Source organism: Diadema setosum, chromosome 15 (genome assembly GCF_964275005.1).
Source record: "Diadema setosum chromosome 15, eeDiaSeto1, whole genome shotgun sequence".
Classification (NCBI taxonomy): Eukaryota; Metazoa; Echinodermata; class Echinoidea; order Diadematoida; family Diadematidae; genus Diadema; species Diadema setosum.
The window spans coordinates 3,048,715-3,072,080 of record NC_092699.1 but is presented as its reverse complement, the minus strand read 5'-3'; the positions used below and the strand labels follow the sequence as shown (position 1 = coordinate 3,072,080).

General features: G+C 38.8%; 1 protein-coding gene across 1 annotated transcript in view; it reads left to right on the top strand.

Annotated features, from left to right (window-relative positions):
- Window positions 1-12,869, top strand: part of LOC140239170 (exosome complex component 10-like) — a 127,931-nt gene extending 115,062 nt beyond the window's left edge. The window contains exon 24 of the mRNA XM_072319052.1: window positions 12,821-12,869. Within this exon, the coding sequence (XP_072175153.1) occupies window positions 12,821-12,863 (43 nt within the window). The 3' untranslated portion in view covers window positions 12,864-12,869. The remainder of the gene's footprint in view (window positions 1-12,820) is intronic.
- The last annotated feature ends 10,497 nt before the right edge of the window (window positions 12,870-23,366 follow it).

Genomic DNA, 23,366 nt, shown 5'->3' with positions numbered 1-23,366 from the left:
ACATATACATGCTGGTTTCAGAGGATTTATATTGTGGGGATAGAAAGTGTGGAATGATGTCTGGCCTATGTCCATCAGTGCATGGGTCAGAAAAGGTCAAGACCTAGCCAACTGCCAAATCCACAGAGGGTTCAGTGAGTGGAATGTGATAATTCAGACACACTAGCACAGTGCCTGCACTACATTGTAGCTGTACAGTTCTCATTGCAGTGTGTCTGCAAACCAAGGCCATAGACAATGTTTTGGTGGGACAAAGCCACTTGTATGAAATATATCAAACTAACAATCCCACCTCATCCCTGCTTGTGGATATACAGTTCTGTATCATACACTTGAACATTAAAGGGGATGGCTAGCAACTGTTCAGTGGGAATCAGTGGGAATGCTGGAGGATGATCAAGGATTGCAACAATCACCCCTCAGCATTCCCACTGATTCCCATTGATCAGTTTGGTAAGAGTAGCCATCCCCTGTAAGTATGCATTTCAGTTAATTGAAACAGGTTTGTTTAGTATTTGTTAGTTCATGTGTTTGCTTGTTTTGGTGATCATGACGATCATGGAAATTTATACACGTCATGAAACACGACTGAAACATGTTTATTTTTTGTGGGCTTGTTTTTGGAGATGGCCTGTGTTCATGGATATTTGACAGAACTACATAATCATACCCAATTTAAGGATAACTGTGAAGATACAGGCAATTTTTATTTTGATATTTTACATAGAGATAAACATGGTTTTGCTATTGTCCTGTCGCAAATATAACTTTAATTCCCAGTAATTGGTCCTTTTTAAACCTGGTTAAACCCACTTGTGATATGTTACTCTATTCCAAATATCAGGATACTCTTTTGCATTTATGCATATGTCAGTGTGCTTTCACTGAACAGGCAGGTCGCGGGCGCAGTGCGGCTTGCTGTGGCGAAATTAGTAGTCCCAGAATACTGTATGGTGTCTTCAAGGAGACAAATTGAAAACAGCATCCATATCCATTATCGGCCTGCAATAAACATATGCCTTGTATCAAAACATTGTTTGAGCAATATGCTTTTGGTGAAAAATGATTTAGATATTTCAAAAAATAATGGTTTGGGTAACTAACAGGAGAATAAATTGGAATTATGAGAATGGTGCAAATTGTACACTACTAGGGTACAAAATGAGTGCTGAATTCACAAATATTATGAAGGCACTAGCATTCAAAATGGGGATCCCAATTGTTTAAACAATGCAGCAAAGATGTGTCATGTCCAAGATCCAATTCGTATTGGAATTCATGAATGACTAATAACTGTTATGGAGATACATTTAATGTTTTTACCCTCAGGCTAACCTAAAAATCATGATTCAAAGTGGACGGAGGGGCTAATATTCATTATAGACATTGCTTCTGAAAGCTTTGTTTACAAGAGGAGATTCCTACAGTACGTGTTGGCCTATACTTATTCGTAATCTGTATTTTCTAACATCAGTCTTAACTTTTTTGTGTGTGCGTGTGTTTCTTTTACTTTCACCATTCTGCTTTCCTAAGTTGTGTGTTTGTACTCCTTATAGCGTCTCCGTTTGTTGCAACTTCAATTTTTCTTGATACTGAAATTTAATAGCATTGACTTGATTCTTTGTTATTATTTGATAGTTAACAAGAATTTGAACGTCTACAGTGTAAAAAAAAATCATAGTAAATGAAAAGCTGTTCTTGGTTTTTATTTTCGGGCGATGAGCTTCCAATCTGTGTGGATGTAGCTCTTTCTTTTTCTTTCCTTGCTGTCTATCTTAGCTTACCCATCATTTTCTTTGTCCATTCCTATCTCATCTTAGGTTGATTCTGATTTCAGTTCGATGAAGCAATTTGGAGACTGAAGTTGTTGTTTTTTTTGTACATAATAGTCATCAATGGTACCATTTAATAGAATTGTTCAAAAAAACAGATAAACACACCAATTTTCTAACTTACTGACAAGAGTTCATTTTTCTTTACATATCTTTGAGGTAAGGCAATGTCTGCACGGAGTTATACACCTTGAGCTATACCTTGTTAATCTTTATCCTTTTCCCTATGATATGTCATTTATGTTTTATATTATCTTGTCATATTTTCCCACTGTTCCTCCCCTTATGTTATTTACAGTATTGTTCTATTTCATCTCATCTTCCATCTTTCTTATTTCATCTCATCTTCCATCTTTCCTCCCCTTTTATCCTTTGTCAATCATTATTTTCCCTTTTTATGATTCCATCATCTTCTCTTCTTATTCTTTGTTAAGTGTTATTTCTCTCTGTATATCAATTTGAACGGTTTTCATCCCGTGATATGGGCTCTTTTCGATGAGTCCCCTTGAAGACACGCGTATAAAGCTTTTATGGGCTAATTTTGCCCCAGCTAGCCACACCGCATCTGTGATCTGATTGTTTAGCAAAAGCCTGTTTGGAATACGAGAAGTACAGAGGTTACACTCTAGAAAGATATGTTCGTACAGGGTGGGTCGTGGCTCCAAAAAAAAAAAAAAAAAGGCCTAACCAGTTTCCCATGGTCAGTTTCTGCAATATTTGTTATCAGTAATTTAGATGCGCCATTCTCTAAGAAAAACGATACCAAGAATGATCGTCAATTTTGGTCGAGTAGTTTTTGTTTTATGCTACAAATCATACTGTGGAAGGAAGCCCCACCGCCATGCTTATCTACCGATGAACGCCATGGTGGGGCTGAATTCACGAGTAGGTTTAGGCCTATAAAGCAGGCGAGTCACCGTAGTATTAGTACAGACACGCAGTGGTGGTGGGGCTATTGTGAAATAGGCCCCACCGCAGTGCGCGTGCACCGTACCCGTGTGTTTATAGCAAGCAAAGGGTAGGTCCTAGGGTTTAGGGTTAGGTAGGGTTGTATTTATGGTTAAATTGGCCGTAAAATTAGTCGAGGGACATATTAGGAAGTCATTTTCGCCGCATTCACGAGTATTGACTATGGAAGGCAACCCCACCGCCGTGCTTACCTACCGATGAACGCCACACGGTGGGGCTGAATTCACGAGTATTTAAACAGGCGAGTCGCCGTAGTATTAGTACAGACACGTACGCAGTGGTGGGGCCTATTTCACGAGTTTGCCAAAAATTATGGATGTCCAAGCGTACCACAGTTGTAATCTGTATTATTGGCAGTATTAAATCTGATACAATTCATTAAATATTCTTTTGTCTAAAGGCTTAGCCAATGACAATAGTGCAGCGCCTGCTATGCGCTCGCTAGCTCGCTCCCCCGCCAGCGCTAGCCGCCGGCCGGCTGTCGCTGTGCTGCACTAGCATAGCCTTGCTAGCTCACTGGCTATCAACCAGACAATCAATATCGACGACTCTGTTCTTGAGACGTCATCACAATTTAGAAGTGATAGTGCCAAAGTATAGAAAGTTTTCCAAAACCGAGGAAATTGCATCCATTATGTTAACAAATGTAGAACAAAATTCAGAACAGTAAAAAAAACCCGCACGACCATAGAATTACTTAGAATTTAACATTTAATATTATTACATCATTAAGAAAAAAATGTCCAAACCATTTTATTAGGTCTTTAATGTCAGGCCTTGTTTGATATTTTGTATCATATTATAATGCATGTAGTGTTTTGTTCTTGTTTGTATGTCATGTGTTTTCTTCAATAAAAACATTGAAAAAAAAAGTTTTACTAATCAGACTGCAATCACATACCCTTTCTTGGGTGGCTGGAAGCAGCATACTTTGCATTCAATGACCTGACCTTACCCAGAGACTCCAACCCCAAGCACCTTCTGATCTGGAGATTCTCCCGCCCGAAACCCCTAACAGACGGGAGACTCCAAGTTGATGTGTGCGAAGCGCGAAGTTCCTAGGGTTTTAGATGTTCTCTGGTGCTATCTAAGGCTTATTTTTTCAACATACGATAGCAATAAGTAAGAAATCCTTTCCACCGGGAGACACAGAGCCAGGGCGGGAGAAATCAAATCTTAATCGGGAGAACGGGAGATTTTGCGAAAATGGGCTTTCAGCGGGAGATCGCCAGTCGAAAATGGGAGGGTATGGAGTCTCTGCTTACCCAACTCTTTGTATATTGGGATATGTTATTCACGAAAAGTAGGTAATGCGACCACATGACACGAATATGATCACCTAATGAAACAATGTAAAGCCTTATAATTGAGGTTTGTTGAAGTCAAGGGTAAATCAAAAAAATATTGATTTCAATTTTAGGGCATAACAATATCACAATGCCAAAACAGTTTAGAACACTGCTATTAAAGGAAAAAGGGGTAACTGAAAAAATTTTAGCAACTGAAGTATGGAACCTGTTAACAATATTCTTAATCAGGGGTCCAAAGTCAAAACTTGTTATCTGTGACATTAACTACCACATTTCTGTGACAAATTTGTTCTGCGCCAATCCAATCATGTAAGGATTTCATTACAACAGCTATAATTGCAATTTGGCACTCATAACAAGTTTCATGAAAAGGGCCCTGGACACTATACTTTCTCAATGCAGGAAGTTGTATGTTCACAATGAGTGCAGAGATGCCAAGTTCAAAAAACTTTTATGAGTGAGATTTTTATGACTCGGCGTCTCGGCGCTCGCGCGCATGCGCACGCGAACGAGGAGGGTGTCCCACTCCCATGGTAGGGAGCTTTTTTAAATTATTAGCTTTTAATGATGCGATCTGGTGCATTCTTTAATTTAGTGACTATTTTTTACTAATTTTGAAAGGCAAAAGGGAAATATACCTTTAATTGCAACTATCACTTTAATCCTTTGAGCTATGCTCCTCATTTTTGGCCCAAATTGCAGACTTCACCAGATGCATGAGATCGTGAGACAGACCCTAAATGCTCGAGTCTCACGCAGAATGCGTGAGACTTGGTAGCTCTGTGAGTGTCCAGTGTATGCTGTATTGTGGGGAAAGTATTTAACTTTTGCCCCTGTACAGTTCAGGGGTCAAAAAGAATGTCACCTTGATAAGACTTGGCCAAAACATTCACCAGACTCATGGTCAGGGGAGAGTAAAGTAACATTAGCCCACTGTATCTGCACTTTGCTGTGTGCACCATACACTCTGTGTGCCACCAAGTTTGGGTGTCTTAAAGGGACCCTTAACTTTTGCAAATACATTCATTCTGGCATAGGCCTATACAAACATTATTGTTCTGTCACCACAGCCAGATTAGTGAGATCCCTAGGGCTTACAATTAATCAATTACATGGCAGTATAGCTAAATTGGATGAAAAGGATGAGGACCTCATATCAAGGTGACTTAAAAAAAAACAGCTTTCTATAAAATAATACCAGACGTTCTAGACATAAAAAAAGAAAAAAAAAAATCATGGGTACATCCCATCATCTTTGCACTTTTCGTTTAAATAATTCTTAACACAAACGCAAAACACACACACACACACACACAAAAAAAACTTTAAAGAAATTGAAAACACTTGGATCAATGTAAAGGACTGCCTCTCCACCTGAAAACTTCATAAATAATTTTTTTTTTAAAAGGTGCCCATTTGCATAAATTGAGATTCTATTCCCCTGGGGATGGATGCTACCTGCCAAGTTTGGTGAACTATCAGTCATGGGGTTTTCAAGAAGAAAATGAAAGTACAAAATTAACGCATGACGCACATCACACACCGCACAAAGAGCACACGCAATAACTCAATTGAGAAAAGGATTTCAAAAAATACAGATTATGAATATAAAGTATGGGTTTCCTCCTGTTATCAATGTCTGCAGATGCAATGTAGCCCCTCTGTTCACTTTGAGTAATGATTTTCATATGTCAATGTGAAGGTAATTGCTCTCCATAGCAAATGTATGAGTCTGTATGTTGCTTGAACAAGGATCCCAATTTCATTTGTGATCTTATAGTCCTCATCAAATGCTAATGAATTTTCATTCATTAATTGAGTACTTATCTTAATGCACTAGTATACTTTAGCACCATTCCTTTTGAATTTCTGATTTCTCCTGTTTACGTAATACCCCGCTCATTATTCTTTGAACGGATGAATTAAATCATCTTTTACCAAAAACATAGGCCTACAGGGTACTGCCAAAGCAGTGTTATTGCTGTGTAGGCCTACATGCCATACGATCGTTGCACTACCATTAATCATGGATATGGATGCTGTTTCAATGTGCTTTCTTGAAGACACCATACAGCTTTTTTGGGCTATGTATGCTCCAAGCAAGCTGCATCACTGATCTTATAAGAGATCAGTTGCCGCACCATGAATGACACACCCACGGCCCAACTGTTAAGCTTAAGTTATATATACGCCTGAGCAAAAGAGTATCCCGATATTTGTATGTCTATATGTAAGAAGTGGATTTTTAGAGGCAGCTTCTAGGACAATAAAGAAACCAATGCAGCTCACTATAATTCTTATTAAGCTTCCAGCATTCACATGTAAATTATCAAAATCATCTAAATTGCCTTAACTTCACAATCAACATGAAACTGGGTATGTTACTGTGGAGTTCTGTCAAATTTCCATGATCGCCATGATCACCAAAACAAGCAAACACATGAACAAGCAAATACTAAACAAACCTGTTTCAATTAACTGAAATGCATACTTACAGGGGATAGCCTGTATTACCAAACTGATCAGTGGGAATCAGTGGGAATGCTGAGGGGTGATTGTTGCAATCCTTGTGGGATTCTTTTATGAGTATGTGTTGAATGAAAATTATTTGCCTCAGAATGATCTCATATTCAAGTAATGTGCAGTATATGCCCCATCACTGTCAGGCATGCTAACCTGGAAACATTGAACTGCACATTACTTGAATAATAATTAAATATGAGACCATTAATTCTCAAGCAAATAATTTTCACACAACAATAGATACCAGTATATAAAGTACTCTATCCCACAAGGATTGGAACAATCATCCCCCAGCATTCCCACTGAACAGTTGCTAGCACTCATTTTGGTCCTTTCTCACTCTAAAACTTTATTTCATTTGCATGCATTTCTATTGATATCACTCATTTTGACTCCTAAATTATAGCATTAGCCTATGGGAGTCTCACTCTCAACTAGTTTCCAATTATGGCAGCCCTGTACTAACCATCCCCTTTTATAATGTTCAAGTGTATGATACACGTGTATATTCACAAGCAGGGATGAGGTGGGATTGTTAGTTTAATACACCTCATACAAGTGGCTTCCCACCAAAACATTATCAATAACCTTGGTTTGCACACACACTGCCATGAGAACTGTATAGCTACGTGTAGTGCAGACACTGTGCTAGTGTGTCTGAATTATCACATTCCACTCACTGAACCCTCTGTGGATTTGGCAGTTGGCTAGGTCTTGACCTTTTCTGACCCCTGCACTGATGGACATGGGCCAGACATCGTTCCACACTTTCCATCCCCACAATATAAATCCTCTGAAACCAGCATGTATATGTTGCTCATCGTGAACATGGCCATTTGAAGAAGAGGACTCGCCATAAGATGACGACTGTGACAAGAGAGCAGTGTCCTGACTCACAAATATTGTTAAACGGATTTCATAGTACGTAGTTTGTACAACTGTAAGTCTATCCCATATTCTCTTGTAAACTGTTTACTTCACAGGATGAGGCCAGTGGTGCACTGGATGGTGATCATGCAATGATTAGGAGCTGTGAATAAACATTTCGATTGAGAGTCCAGAACTACTGTATATCCTTTTACGAGTTGTGAGCATTTGACTTACTTGTGTTTGTCAATTTGACATTTGGACTTCATCAAATGTTTGTGTGATACCTGGTACTGGCCCTATAACTTTATATAGCTTTCTTCTGATCAATATGCATGCGGGAATGTTGTTGCAAAATATTGCATTGATTGTGTACCGGTAGTTACAGTTCTTGCTTTACCATTACACGTAAATTGCATTTAATGATAATGTTCCACTTCATGTGTATGCTGTGTAGTGTGCAAAATATTCAAACTTGTTACGCATAATGCAAAGCCTAGCACATACAAACTTTGCATACATGTGCACGTCAGGGCTGCCAATTTTAACTCTCATGCATTGAGGTCCTTTCTCACTCGATCTAAAACTTATTTCATTTCCATGCATTTCTATTGATCTCACGTATTTTGACTCCTAAATTATAGCATTGGCCTATGGGAGTCTCACTCTCAACTAGTTTCCCGTGTTGACAGCCCTGGCATGTATGGATAATTACATGTACGTATGTTCACACACCACATGCAGGGCTATATCTATCAATACTATTGATAGCCGAATACAATCCAGTTCTCAGGTGCGATGTAGAAAATATAGGAGAAGCATAGGCCTAAAGGCTGCATTTATCATCTTTCTGCGAATTACAAAATTACAAAAAGGCTTAATTTCCATGCACACCCACTATCAAAAGTCGTTTTTTAATATGTGTGCAATGCAATCTACAAAAAACAAAACAAACAAACAAACACTGCTAATTAGTTTAATTAACAAGTATTCCAACTTAATCGTAGTTATCGAGATGTTCCATGCTACCTTTCAATTAAATCACAAATAAACATCGGAAAATAAAATCAACAAATCAATCCTTATGAAATTATAAAGCTCACATACAGTCACACTATGTGTCTGTTACAGATTTACACTTTTTAACAATAATTGACTACTTAATTATTACAGAGCAGAAGTTTCTTTATGAGTGTTTCGGAAGAGGGTTATGAGCTTGCTTTGCATTCAATTAGTATGTTCTTCTTTACTGAGTGCTTAATTTGTAAAACTTAAAAAAAAAACATGTTTTTTTTTTGTTTTGTTATGGACATACATGGCCCAATGGGCTGAAATTAACAATTAGTGCAGAGTAATTACACAGGTAAAATTGATTGTCACTGACAAATGTTTGTGCACTTGTCTAAACTCTTCATACACAAGACCAAGAGTGGTAATTTCACATTTACCGAAGGAAAATATAATGAAAACAATTAGATAGCAATTAGATAGGCTCATCAAAATGCACCTAATATTTTCTCTTCTTTGAAAAGGATTTTGTGATGTATGCCAGGTTCACTTTTTGGCAAACCTGGCAGCCAAGTTTACTTTCTGGCAAACCTGGCAGCCATGTTCGCTTTCTGGCAAACCTAGCAGCCAGGTTCGCTTTTTGGCGAACCTGGCAGCCAGGTTCGCTTTTTGGCGAACCTTGCGGCCAGGTTCGCTTTTTGGCGAACCTGGTGGCCAGGTTCGCTTTTTGGCGAACCTTGCAGCCAGGTTTGCTTTTTGGCAAACCTGGTGGCCAGGTTCGCTTTTTGGCAAACCTGGCGGCCAGGTTCGCTTTTTGGCGAACCTGGCGGCCAGGTTCGCTTTTTGGCAAACCTTGCAGCCAGGTTCGCTTTTTGGCGAACCTGGCGGCCAGGTTCGCTTTTTGGCAAACCTTGCAGCCAGGTTCGCTTTTTGGCGAACCTGGCGGCCAAGTTCGCTTTTTGGCGAACCTTGCAGCCAGGTTTGCTTTTTGGCAAACCTGGTGGCCAGGTTCGCTTTTTGGCGAACCTGGCGGCCAGGTTCGCTTTTTGGCGAACCTGGCGGCCAGGTTCGCTTTTTGGCAAACCTTGCAGCCAGGTTCGCTTTTTGGCGAACCTGGCGGCCAGGTTCGCTTTTTGGCGAACCTGGCGGCCAGGTTCGCTTTTTGGCAAACCTGGCGGCCAGGTTCGCTTTTTGGCGAACCTGGCGGCCAGGTTCGCTTTTTGGCAAACCTTGCAGCCAGGTTCGCTTTTTGGCGAACCTGGCGGCCAGGTTCGCTTTTTGGCAAACCTTGCAGCCAGGTTCGCTTTTTGGCGAACCTGGCGGCCAAGTTCGCTTTTTGGCAAACCTTGCAGCCAGGTTCGCTTTTTGGCGAACCTTGCAGCCAGGTTCGCTTTTTGGCGAACCTGGCAGGGCAGCCAGGGTTCGCTTTCTAGCGAACCTGGGAGCATCATTTTCAGTAGCAAAAGCCATTTTTTGCACATTGATGGATCAATTTGTAACAAATTTTTCCCAAAATCGAGTGCTTTTTTGTAGACTGTTTTGGAAAGTCTCTTTTTATTTTGGACTGGGTTAAAAGTAACCGCCAAATGACTGTGCCCTGATATCTATGTCCCTGTCATGTTTGCGTTGTATCAATACGGTGACTGGGCCCTATCAAGTTACCAAACTGGCCCATTTCATTTGTCAGGAGATATGCCGGCGTACGTGTGTAAACAGCTCCTGTGGCGAAAGAAAACGGTAAAGAGGAAAATATAAAACGACAGATACACGTGATAAAGGGGTTCCCTATAAAAAGTTGGTAGACAGTCATATCCTATGTCATTAGCTTAAAGATGAGTCGGGTCTGTGGGAATGAAAAAAAAAAAAGAAAAAAAAAAAGAAGACATACCAGATTTTATATGTTGCAATGCATGATATAATGAAAAAAAGTTATGCATTATTTCATTTTCCTTTGGAAGTTTGCATAATTATGATTTGTTTTAGCATTGCCAAATGTACATTTGTATGTGCTTTTTGGCTATGCTCAGACCGGGGGGGGGGGATGGATCTCGGCCATCGGTGGTGTGATCGCGATGAAATTTTGCATGCATGAGACCCGCGTCATATTCTACAAGATTCTGTCATAATATTTTTTGAAACAATCAATTTCTAATTTTAATTAATTGATTATGCAAATTCAGCTCAAGGTGATATTTTAGCCTTATTAAAAGCATTGAGAGTCTAATTTTTGATCTGTAAATCTGTTTTAGCTTATTCACCAATTGTACATTACAAAAACTTCCAAAACTCATTTCAATTCTTATGTATTTTATTGTTTTCAGAATTTCTTATGTATTTCTTTGTTTTTCACCTTTTGTTTTTTCTTTGTTTTTTCATTGGAAATTGTCACTGACCACTTTTCTACCGTAATTAGCACAAAATTAATCAATGAGAGTGATTAATTGTAAAAATAATCAGGTTTTTATGCCTTTCATGACAGAGCACTGTTTTCCATAGGAAATGTACACAAAATCACAAAATTGTGCCCGTTTTGGGGCGACATTCCATTACAAAAATGGGCGTGGCTTCGCAAAAGTATGCGCGGACGTTGCAAATTTGGTCTCAAAAGTTGCGCGAGACTTGAACGAAGAAAGTCAAGAAGCCTCGCAACGAGGCCTTCTCGCGTTACAGAATTATAGCGCGAAACGTCGAGGGGGGGGGGCGGATTCCCCCCGGCCCTTTTAGGGTTAAGAGAAGATTAGTATAGGAAATATTGTCACACTCGGGTGTGGTGGAGCTGAGGAGGAGGCCCCCTAAAAAATTATACTATCATCTCCAAGTGCTGTATCATCTTTAATAGAATGTATAATAGAGAGAATGTGGTCTGTCCCATAACCGATTGAGGACTGGCTAATCTTGCTGCAACATGCATTTCCCATAGACACTCGCCCTAGTATAGTCAGGTCTTGTCCTCAATGGGTTAAAGAACAGAAAAAAATTGCCATGTAGTAACATTTGCAACAATTGCAATGTGCTTTCTGCATCTCATTTTCTTGTGAGAAACTTTCATTGCAGCAAAATATCTATCGATGCGTTGAATGATTTAAAATGATTCGAAATTAAAATTTCATAGTTGTCATGGTAATAGTGAGTTACACTACATGTGCATCTAGGTCCCATTGTTACCAAGCAAACTGATGCATGAACCTGGATCACTTTTCGCTCTCCTTGTTCGTCGATGACTAAAGATTATTTGTACCAGGTTAAATTTGCCCTTCAGGGGTAATGACTCGTGTCATAATGGCGGCGCTTTTGATGTAACCATATTATTTAATTCATATGCTGCCATGAAAACATCAAACGGTTTGACGGAGATGATTCTCCTGGTAGCCGAGCGTTGTGGATGAGCAAGAGGCATTTGTACTATTCAGTTTGTTATTCAAAATGGTACAGATTCTACATGTACCCTCATGTACTGTGGGCAAGGTCAGTGCTAAACCAAATCCAGAATAAAGCAAATTCTGACATCATTGTGTGGGGCAGTCAGAGAAAATGGAGATGAAGCAAAAAACAAAAAGCAAAACAAAACAAAACAAAAACACAAAAAAAACACAGAAAGATGAAAAAGGTGAAAGTGCAATATCACAGGCAAGGAGATTTGATTATTTTTTGGAGCAGTCTTTCTCATTTCAGCAGGACTTCATTCACTTCCTGTCTATCAACCCTTTGTGTGCGTTGAAAGCTGAGTGACATAGAAAATCCCCATAGTGCTGCACACACAGAAAGGGTTATAACCAAAAGTATTTGAACTCATCCGTCCATTCATTCAATTCAAGGACTGTCTTGAGTTTTAACCCTTTAGTGTGTTTTCCATGCCAGTTGGCTCAGAAAACTGCATAGCACTGTACACGCTGTCCAAAGTCCCTGACACAGAAGGAGTTCAGTAAGTATGCATAGATCACTAATCAGACCTGCCAAGTCTTCAAGTCTGCAGGTAATTCTCTTCGATGTGAACAGTTGCTTTAATAATGTCCTTGAAAAGAGAATGATAACAGCGTCCCTAATTTTTATAGTCATCATATCCTATTGGGATGCCATATAGTCACAAGTATCTAATATCTTTTAGCTTCATGGAATCTCCTGAACTCTGATTTGTGAATTTTAGCAACGCTGATGAAAAAGAAGCCTCCAAAGCTTTTACACTTTATAAATAGCATAATACCAGTAATAAAGCACCCTGTGTCCTTGCTATCAAGGTATTTGTAGATTGGCCAAGTACATGTATTACTGTCAGATAAAATCCTGCTTCATTTTTCTCTCATATCTTTGCAGCCATGGTTCCAGAGGTCACAAATCTCACTGGCCAAGGAGGTGAGAGTCACACCCTTTACCCCCCTCGCACCTGTTGGTCCTCCCAACTCCTCTGGACAGTCACTGGTGCTGGAGTCTACGACAGCTACTGATCTTAAGTTTGTCGGATGCAGGATGAGGCAGTGCACGTTGACTACCAGTCTTGCAATTAGTGACAACTCTCTGCGATGTTATCCCTTGGCACCGTTTTATCAAAAGATAAAATCGATTGTAAAATCCCTTACCACATAGGCTGCCATGGAGGTATGATAGAAATCAACTAAGTAATTATAACAGGGCCCTGGAGAGAAAGATTTCCCACCCCTGGAGAAAGTTTTGTGTGCCCCTCTGATGTGAGGCATTAGGAAGTTTAAAGGAAATTCCATCCTAATTACGTGTTGTTTTGTATGGAAACAGAAAAATCAGAGAAACATTTTAGTACAGTGGACTCCCATTATGACGAAGTCCTCGGAACCGGCAATTTTCTTTTGTTATATCGAAATTTCGTTGTAATTGAACAAATAAAACAATGAAAATACATAGAATGGATAAAGTTACGGCCTGAATTTTTACTTCATTGTTACTGGAATTTCGATATAACTGTGTTCGTTATAATGGGAGTGCACTGTAATTTCTTTTTTTTTTGGGGGGGGGGGGGGGCAGAGATGGAGGATTTTTGACACTTCAAAAGAGTTGCCAATTTGTCAGACTCAGAAAATTTTTCTGTTCATTTTTTTTGTTTCTATTCCCCCCCCCCCCCAGAAAAAAAAAAATCTCTGATTTATTTTCAAGTTTTCACACCAAGCAAGATGAGATGAGGATGGAATTTTCCTTTAACTCTTTATGTGCCATTTTCGCACAGCCGACTCAGTTGACAGTGTGCCAAGTTCGCATACTTTTCTTAAATGCACAAACCCACCCAAACCGATCCATAAATTGCCAAATGGCACAGTACAATGAAAGCATTACTCGTAATCCCATTCCTGTCACATGTAGCTTGCATTATTTGGTGATTGAATATCAAGTAGTGTAACCTATTGGATTTGAGAGTAAAATCCTTGGTTTCCGACATTGTTTGTTGTGCAAAAAACAACAACAAACAAACAAACAAACAAAAAACTGTAGCTACTGGTTATTTGGAAGAAAAATAATCAGGTTCACCATAAAATTTACATCAAAGCAAAGTTTGACATTTTCTCTACAATTTTGCTTGTTACATGTCCACCATAACAAACATCAAAGTTACATAGCTTTGAAAAACGAACGTTTTCCCAGAGCACTTGGTCTCAGAATAATGTGGCACACAGGGGGCTTACACTTCAGCGCATAAAGAGTTAAGTGTGATAAGGTGTTTGTAATTGTCTGATACACTGAAGTCAAGATCATTTCTTCAGTTCTGACATCAACTTCTAATACACATTATGCATGCAAGCTCACATTGATACTTCCAATGTCAAATTTACCATTTGAATGCTATTTTGTATTAGTTATCATCTCCCCCGATCACATTTATGTATTTCCTCTGTTGCAACATCTACTAATCTACTAAATACGTGCTTACAGAAGTACTTCTAATGTGAAATACTACAGACATAAAAAATGACAGTAAATTTAATTCAATGTTGATAATACCACTTACATAGCATCATGCGACAACCTTTACATTGGTCTTTTTTGGTCTCGTGACTTTAGCTCATTTGCAATTTCCTTCCTGTACCAAGTAGATCAACAAAAGTGACTGGCTTGACATATTTCAGAAGGCGCGTTCTCTTTTTCCTGTAACTGGATTATTCTGGCCTCCTTCACACTTGGTCAAATCCTCTCCTTCTGGCCATTGACCTGTGTCATCGTACTGAAAAGAAAACTTTGTGTTTCCGCAATTAACACCACAATACTTACATTTGTTCAGATACGTATAGCAAAAAATTAACTTTGTGGCAACTTTTCATAGAAAGTGTAACATCGAGTGTGTCTACTTAGCGGTTTATGTATGTGTGCACTTTACTGAACCATGGCCGAACTTTTGTCAGAGGCTTGCAAACTTGTATCACTTTAATGAGTGACATGTTTTCAGATTTCATTTTTGATTGAGTTAATTTTTTCATGACTCCTTTCAGCCTGTGCCGTATAGTAGGATCATTCTTTTACCCAGCTGTGCAGTTTTAACCGATTATTTCTTGCTGCTGTGACAACTTGGTAATGACGTGAGGAAAATGTGTTATCGATCTACATAAGACTGTCCTGAGTTGAACTGAAGAGATACTAAGCCATTAGTTCTGTATTCACATTATCAAGGACTATAACTAAATTCTGCCTGTGAATAATGCTATAATATTAAAAACTTGATGGAATTCAGGTAAAAGTGATGCTGCTATGGGTGTAATTAGAAATTAGATAAGGCAATTTATTTGTTGGGGGTTATATGATGTGAGAGTTAAGGTCAAATTCTAGAATATGCACTTTTTTCCATTGTCAAATAGCTGAAGAGAGATTGAATATGGTACAAGTGTGAACTACAACAGGACAAGGTACAATGTATAAATGGAATATCAGAGTCCATTTCTTGAAGCAGGTGGGATTGACAGTCACGTTCACATTTGAGAATACCTCGGCATTGCATTATTGGCACAATCTCTGATGTAGTTAGGGCAAACTTGGTGGATGAATTGAATTTGTTGGAGATACAAACTAGGAGGGGGTTACTCATTGCATAAGAAAAACTGTCAATTCTCGTAATGGGTGAGTTTGGAATGAATTTGGGAGGTCACAGGTCACCAAGTATAGCCAATAATTAGGACTGTAAGGCAGTGATGTGAGTCCACAAACTTAGGGGGGTGGAGAATTGAAAATTCTTTCATTACCTGAACAGCACCCGTGCCCAGGAGATTTTATTACAATTTGATGTAGCACTGGCACTGGATTATCTCCTTTTGAGTACAGTGGTATATGTTGCAAATATAAGTGGGGTGAAATACCTTTTAGAATTGTTTGTAGTGTCATTGTAAACTTGAATGTAAGTGGCTTTCATATCAGTTTCACTTTTATACCTCATCCCCACAAAGTGAAGGAGGCATTACTTGATTTTTTTTTTTTTTTTTTTAATTTCCAGGCAAGGTATTTTATGCTGTCAAAAGTACATTGCGTTCTAATGTTGTCATTTCTGTCATTACAATATCTTAACTGTCAAATGCTGTATACTTCAAAGTTTGAAATAAAAAAAAAAATAATGATGGAAAAATGTGTACACAGTGAGATGTTACATTAGGGCAGAGCAAGCATGTTCCCCCATCAATTTCCTTTATTAGGAACAAAAAATACCCTCCTTTTGATGACCACTTCAGTTTGGACTCTGCCAGTATAGTGCTGTGGCATATTATTCTTTTTTAACAATTGATGTTGTTGTTATTTTCTTCTAGTTGCCAAAATTTTGCCAGCATTTAATGTTGAAGTCTTTGATTGCATTCGAGATATAAAATGTAGAGATTATAGAAAGATTCATGGCATTTCATGGCATGGGACCATTTTGACACTAGATTTACCATGTGTAGAATTAAAGAACATGGCATGTACTCATTTTACAGTACCAACGTTTTCTAATTGATCACGCGACAGTAATATTGCCAAAGTGCTTTAATCATGTTAAGTAAACACTGTGTGACATGACACTTCATGTCATTTGAAAAGCTGACCTATTTCAAGCAGTTTTCTATGGTATGATATCCTGTTCAAGATTCCTCGTGATGTTTGTAATTTGAGGAGAAATTTGATATGATTCGTAGCTTACCCTGGAAGAGTTTCCCCCTTTTTATTTCTTTTTTTTTAAATCCTAAGTTAAAAGTTCATGCTTTCTGTACAATATTTGTATGGTATGAGGGGTTGAAGGGTTGAAGAATGTGATGTTGAAAAACGATCGATAATGACTTTTAGAATGATGATATACAGAATTAACCATGTACAAAACTTATTTGAATTAATGAAATATTGCCTTCTGTGACCATGAGATGTTTGAGACTACAAACATTTCCAATTTTGTGATCATGTTTGTGCAAAATAATTCTAATCACGTTCATAGTTTTAAGCTGTCAGGGCACTGGGAGGATTCTTTGTGCCAAAAACATACAGCAAATGACTTCCCATCCAACAGCTTTGTCAGAAATTTTGTGGTTTATCAATCAAACAAGCAACTCTCTTGATAAAATTACATTCAAGAGGATGAACATGTCATGATGGGCTTGCAGCCCATGATGGAAGGAGAGTCCTAACAACGTCAAGTTAGGCTTCATCTCCTCAATTGTTTTTAAAGGGATTGTTTAGTATTGGTGGAAATGAGGATTGGGCTTTTAACTTGTTGCGAGATACCAAGAAACCACTTATGAATTAGTACGGAGCATTGATACCAGTCTAAGAGGATTTCAAAGTTTATTAGATAGAAATAAGTTTTGAAATGGCTAAGACATTCAAAAACAGAGTAAAACAAAGCAATCATAATAAAAGGTGGGTCCCACCTTTTATTAGGATAGCTCTGTTTTTGATATCTCCGTCATTTTCAAAACCAATTTTCACCAAACAAACATTGAATCCCTCTTGGAATCACATGTTCTTTCACATTTTATAAGAGGTTTCTCATTATTTCACAAAAAATGTCAGAAACTTGAAGTTAGGTCTTAGCAAAAACTATACAATCCCTTTAAAAGCAGTTTCAGAGGGCAGGAGATTCAGACTGCAGTCTGTAGATACAGACTTGTACATAGACATGATCAAAACTTAGGTGTGAAACACCTCCAGGTGATTTATGGGATGCATTTTGGAGAAACTGTCCTGATTCTAGATTGCTTTCAGATTTAACCTGATAACCATGACAGTGTTTCAAAAGACTTTGGCAAACCAAGGTATTTTGTGAGTCTGAAACCTCTTGAAGTACAAATGTATGTTTTTAATCTCATGTCTGCTTCAGTTTGACCTCTGTTGTTTTGCTTTTACCAAGATTAAAATCGTATTACTTTTAATTTCATTGTTATCAGACTATCTGTTGCAGTGTTGATAAAGACAAATCAGCATACCAAGTTGAAGAATTTATAGTTTAATAGGTATGGTGTAGGTCCTAGTGGTGACAAGTTTTGCTTGTCGGAGGATCATACTGCTTTTATCTTTTAAATCTCCCTAAGATATTGACAGGACCCGTATGCCACCAGCTTGCTACTGTCTCTTGGGTTTTTTAAATGAAGCATGCAGATATTGATAAATGATATGAAACTCTGTGTTACTTTTCCTTCTTTGTATGAAAGTTACTTACGCACTCTCAAATGGCCTTGATGCTATATACAATGACATGCAGTTCTTGTCATTAAAAGTCTTAGCCTATTGCATCTTTTATTTGCGTGTCTTGATTTAGCAATGCTCTCAAAACGTCGAAATATTTGCGATTCAAGCTTACTGTGCATGGTCATTGTTATATTTAATTGTTAGACTTTGAATGTCAACATCATTTAAGGAAACGAATTTATACACAAGAACATAATATTTTTGGCAAGTGAAGAACATTGGAAAATAGCACAAAAGTGTATATTTTAAATCAGTTCTTATTGTTTTCATATACCTATGGTTCTTTTGACAAAAATAGTGAAAACAAATTACAAATCGTAAACATCATAATGATGAACAAGTAGGTTAATGCCTACCAATACATCAGCTACATGGATACGCACACATAGACAGAGAGACAGACAGACACACATACACATGCAGTTTTACAATATACATACTTGCTAAGAAGGGCTGTATGAATTGTAGTACACTGCAATTATTGTGTACTTTCATATGTTTCTGCCAGATCAGTGTCACAGTGCAGTCGAAGCCCGTTATAGCGAGATAGTCGGGGCCGGAAAAATTTCTCGTTATAACTGGTTAGGAGATAATCAATTTTATTATTCTTATATATTCGATATTTTGATTCTAGTCGCTGCTATGTTGAGAAAACAAGTTTTCCTAGTGTAAGGAACAACTTCATCGTGAGTATCTATAAAATGGGAATAATTTAGTAATTGACAACTTGATAGGTCTTACGTTTTTCCTCGCTCTGCTAAAGTGTAAAAGACACCGCCATATGACAACGTCAACACATTAATTGGTAGAAACTTTAATGATTTCATTTTACTTCAGAACCTGCTAACGGTTTGATTGTGTGTGTGTGTGTGTGTCTGTGTGTCTGTCTGTCTGTTTTTATAAAAAAAAATACGGACAAAGTACAAAATGACAGTCTTGCCACACAAATCCTCACATTCTTTCGAACCCTCGTTGGATCCTTGTTAGAACGGAGTTCGCCTGTACAAGACACATACAAAATGGGTATAAGTGTATTCATATGCATAGTAGGTAAGTGACGATATAATGGCCTTGTATGTCTTTCTTTAGGGTGAGCACAATTCCTCACTAGATATCTTTTTTGGTTTTTGGCATTATTCAAAAGAGAAGAAATTACGTACATCTTTGATGCTGAGATTTCTTCAGTTAAAACAATTTAGCAATCCCGTCTTAAGTTTAGGAGGGGCATGTACTTGCTGAACGGTTGAGCAAAGAGTGTTTAGCATTTCTGTCTTATTCAGTGGAGGAGTTGTGAGCCAAAAAGAACCAACCAACCGACCGACCGACAAACCAACCAACCACCCACCCAACCAACCAATTAAGCAACCAACCACTAACCAACCAACCAACCACCAACTAACCACCGACCAAACACTCACTCAACCAACCGATCAACCAAGCAAGCTAATAACCAGCCAACCTAATAACCCACCAACCAACCCACCAACCAACCCACCCACCAACCAACCCACCCACCAACCAACCCACCCACCAACCATCCAACCCACCAACCATCCAACCCACCAACCATCCAACCCACCAACCATCCAACCCACCAACCAACCAACTCACCAACCAACCAACCTCACCCTGTCTACCTAGCCTGCATCTGTTACCAATATCACTGTTTGGTGTACACATATTTAGATTAATTATTATTATTATTTTATTTTATTTTTTTTTTTTTGGGGGGGGGGGGAGTAAACTTTCCTTTTTTATTGGTTATATTTATCAAATCCACTTGTTGGATTAACTTGAATACAAAATGAATTTAACTCAGTTCACCTCCTCCGTCCTCCCCAACTGTGTCAGGGTTAACGAACTTCACAGCCTGTGGCTCATCAAGGTCGTAGATATATTCGCTTATAGAATTTCTTGTTGAGCAACGAAGAAAAAAAATGTGTATTGTGTGGAGTGTATTTGCAGTGACCATGACTTCGTTAGAACGCATGGATGATTGCTGCGCAATGTCAATTACCTGGCACAAGGTGATGGTGCCTTGCACTTCTGGCAACAAGCTGGACGGTTTTTTGTTTTTTGTTTTTAACCTTAAAGGAACTCGTAATATACACTGGTGATGCACTTAACAAAAAGAAATGAATACATAATACTAAACATTTTCCATTCTCCGTAAAATTAGATGGATATATATATGAGGGTGCATTGTAAGAATCATTGGTTCAATATTGCACCTTTACCAATGTCACACTATGGTCACCTTTGTGGGTTCAACTTTGCTGCACCTCGCAGACCAATGTCACAATAGGCCATTTTCGCTATGTATTCAAACTTATGAATGTTTCATTCCCGGGAACATAGAAACGAGCTATTCCATTAACCTGCTTGCTGGAATCCAATTTGCATGTAGGCCTAATTAGTTGCTGCTATGTCGGACAAGCGTCGGAAAAATCTTCAGGTTATCAAGAACAACCTGAAAGTGTTTAAAAGGTATGCATAAATTTGAATAATTTAAGTTATGAAAACGACCAATTAGAGCACCTTTAAAGGTACTCCCAGTGTGACATTGGTCCTCACCTTTAAAGGTGCAAACTTGAACGTACATTTCTTCGTGTGTAGCGTTAGAAATTGAAATCATATTGCCTTCACTATGTAGCCCAGATTATTAGTTAACTTCCCATCTGTGACGTAATGTTCTTTTCCAATATGTGATTATTTTCATACCATTCAATCAAGGGGCGAGGCAGTGTGTGGTTCTTGAAGTGGTTCTCGCAGTACAATGTACCAACGGCAATATGCCTTATGTACGATGTCAAGAGCACTTTTAGAAGGCGATCCCGAGAGGGAGAATGAATAATCCAGTTCGGAGTTCCACTTTGCGCATGAGCAGAAAAAAGGTCATTCGTACCAGCAGGCATGTTGGGTTTTAAGTTCACCGGGATAAGCACCTGTGATGTAACGGTTGTTCATGTAATCCTTATAAATGCTGCTTGCCAGCACATCCACCACAGCAAAAAGTAGTATTTGGCAATATCAATAGAAAGAGACTGTGAATACATTCAATGCAAAATAATGGATGCTTTCCCAAGTGTTGATTGTTGGATCATTCTGGTCATCTGGTCTACGCAAGTTTATTCTTTGAACAGGATTGATGAATTCATATTGTTACGTGATCATGGTATGCTTATGGATTATGTCTCTCTGAAAACAAATGAAGTGCCCCTAATTGACTGAGAAAAAAAGAAAGTTCATTCGTATCAATGTGCCCATGGGCTAACTCCGAATTGGCTTATTGGAATAAGCCATTTACTAATGTACTCCAATCTTATTCTTTCTGGTATTACGTCAGTTGGGAACAAACCAGAACGCTTTTCAACTACTCGCCCGACATGGCAATAACTATTATGCGAACTTGATTCGAAATATATCACCAAGATCAGATTTGTGGAAGAGGGCGTCACAAACTCTGGGTGAAAAACAAGAAGTGTATATAGAGATTGAAGTGAAGCCCCTGTCACACTTTGCCGGATAGGCCCACCGTACAAAAAACGGGCGATATTTTGCTCATCCGTTGTTCAAATCGTCAATCCGGTGGACAAAATGCAAAGTTTCCGTTTTTGAGGAGCGTATGTGCACGGTATAGGGGCCGAACCAAACGAAGAAACAACGAACCTGGGGCGATTGTGTACAGGACAGTGAAACGTGCGCAAACGAATGAGAATCGAATATCAACTGCTTGCCCACAGGACAAAACGCACTGGGAACAATAGGTGACGCATGAGACGTACATCGAACGTCAGAGATCCATTGACGTGACGGCTATCGGGCTATACTATACATTTATTACATCATCTTGGAGCGTCCACCACTCGGCCAGTTCTGCCTCTACTACCTGTACACTTCACTTCACATCTCATATTATCAGCTCACATCAATATGCCAAGGGATCGAAGGCCAAGACTTAGCCTCCTTCTCAATATTTTGGCTACTTGTTGCTAGACCTTTGACACCGCTTTCGTCATTTTGGTCCTCAATATCACTTACATCATGTACATGCAGATTTACCCAAATGTTTCTCACTTTACACAAAATCACTTTCATTCATGCCCGATGTTACTTCACAAATTTAACCTTCTATATTTTTTTTTGTTTCTGATTGATTTTTTTTCCAGATACTCTTTATAATGATTAACAGCAAGATGAACGTTGATTTTCTCAAGTAAAGGCACATGATTATTTCATTGAATTCATCCATTGTATTTGAAGATCCTGAAGTCATAGAACACTATTTTGACCGAAGTCAGAATGTCAATGTCAGCAATGCATTTTTTAAGTTTGGACATTGACTCAAGGTTTGAAGCAGTTTCTGTGATACATCAAATCAAATGCATCACAGTGACATCACAGTAAGATGGCTCATTTAGATTGCCTGATGCTATTCGAACCTTGACGTCATTGGTTTTAATTTTTATGGCTTCTACTCATTGTCTCATTTTCAATTCAAAGTTCACTCATAACTTTTGACCTGTGAATATCCAACAGTTTATATCAGCCGATGCCAGTCTTATCGAATATACTTCATTGCCCCATGATAGCGAATCTGACCAAGGTTGCCCTAGTGTATTATAGGTGATAATAATCATGCATGCTTCTATACATTTTGTTCAGATCTCTGCAGTTCCTCAGTATTTACAACAATCTTACAATAGCCATGATTGTAAACTGACTGAAAAATCTTGCTTTGTCCTGTCACAGAGGGGTGGGAAGTGTTCCCCCCCCCCAAGAAGATGATGGTCTTTCCAACCGTGAAACATGTGATGCATATTGCTTTCTTTTTGATATGCCTCTTCACCTTTTCACCTGAAACACAACATTTGCATGGTCAATTCGGGGAGACCTAGCAAAGTAGTTCGAATTTGTTTCGCCTTTGTGTCTATGACAATAATGGTCATACAAACCAAATTGTTTGTATCTCTCAGGACCAATTTGCCACTTCTTGGACCGCATCTGCCTTCTCTGTTGCTTGCTTTCCCTCCTCCAGGCGGCAATATACTTTTGGAGGGTCATGTTGGCATTCTGCAGCAACAGACTTTACAGGAGACCTAGCGGATCGAAACGCGAGGAAAACGAAAGAGGACAGTATAGATACAGGAGGAAACGTGCAACTATAGGACAATGGTCGCATCGCGCTATCCGTGATTGGAGAGGA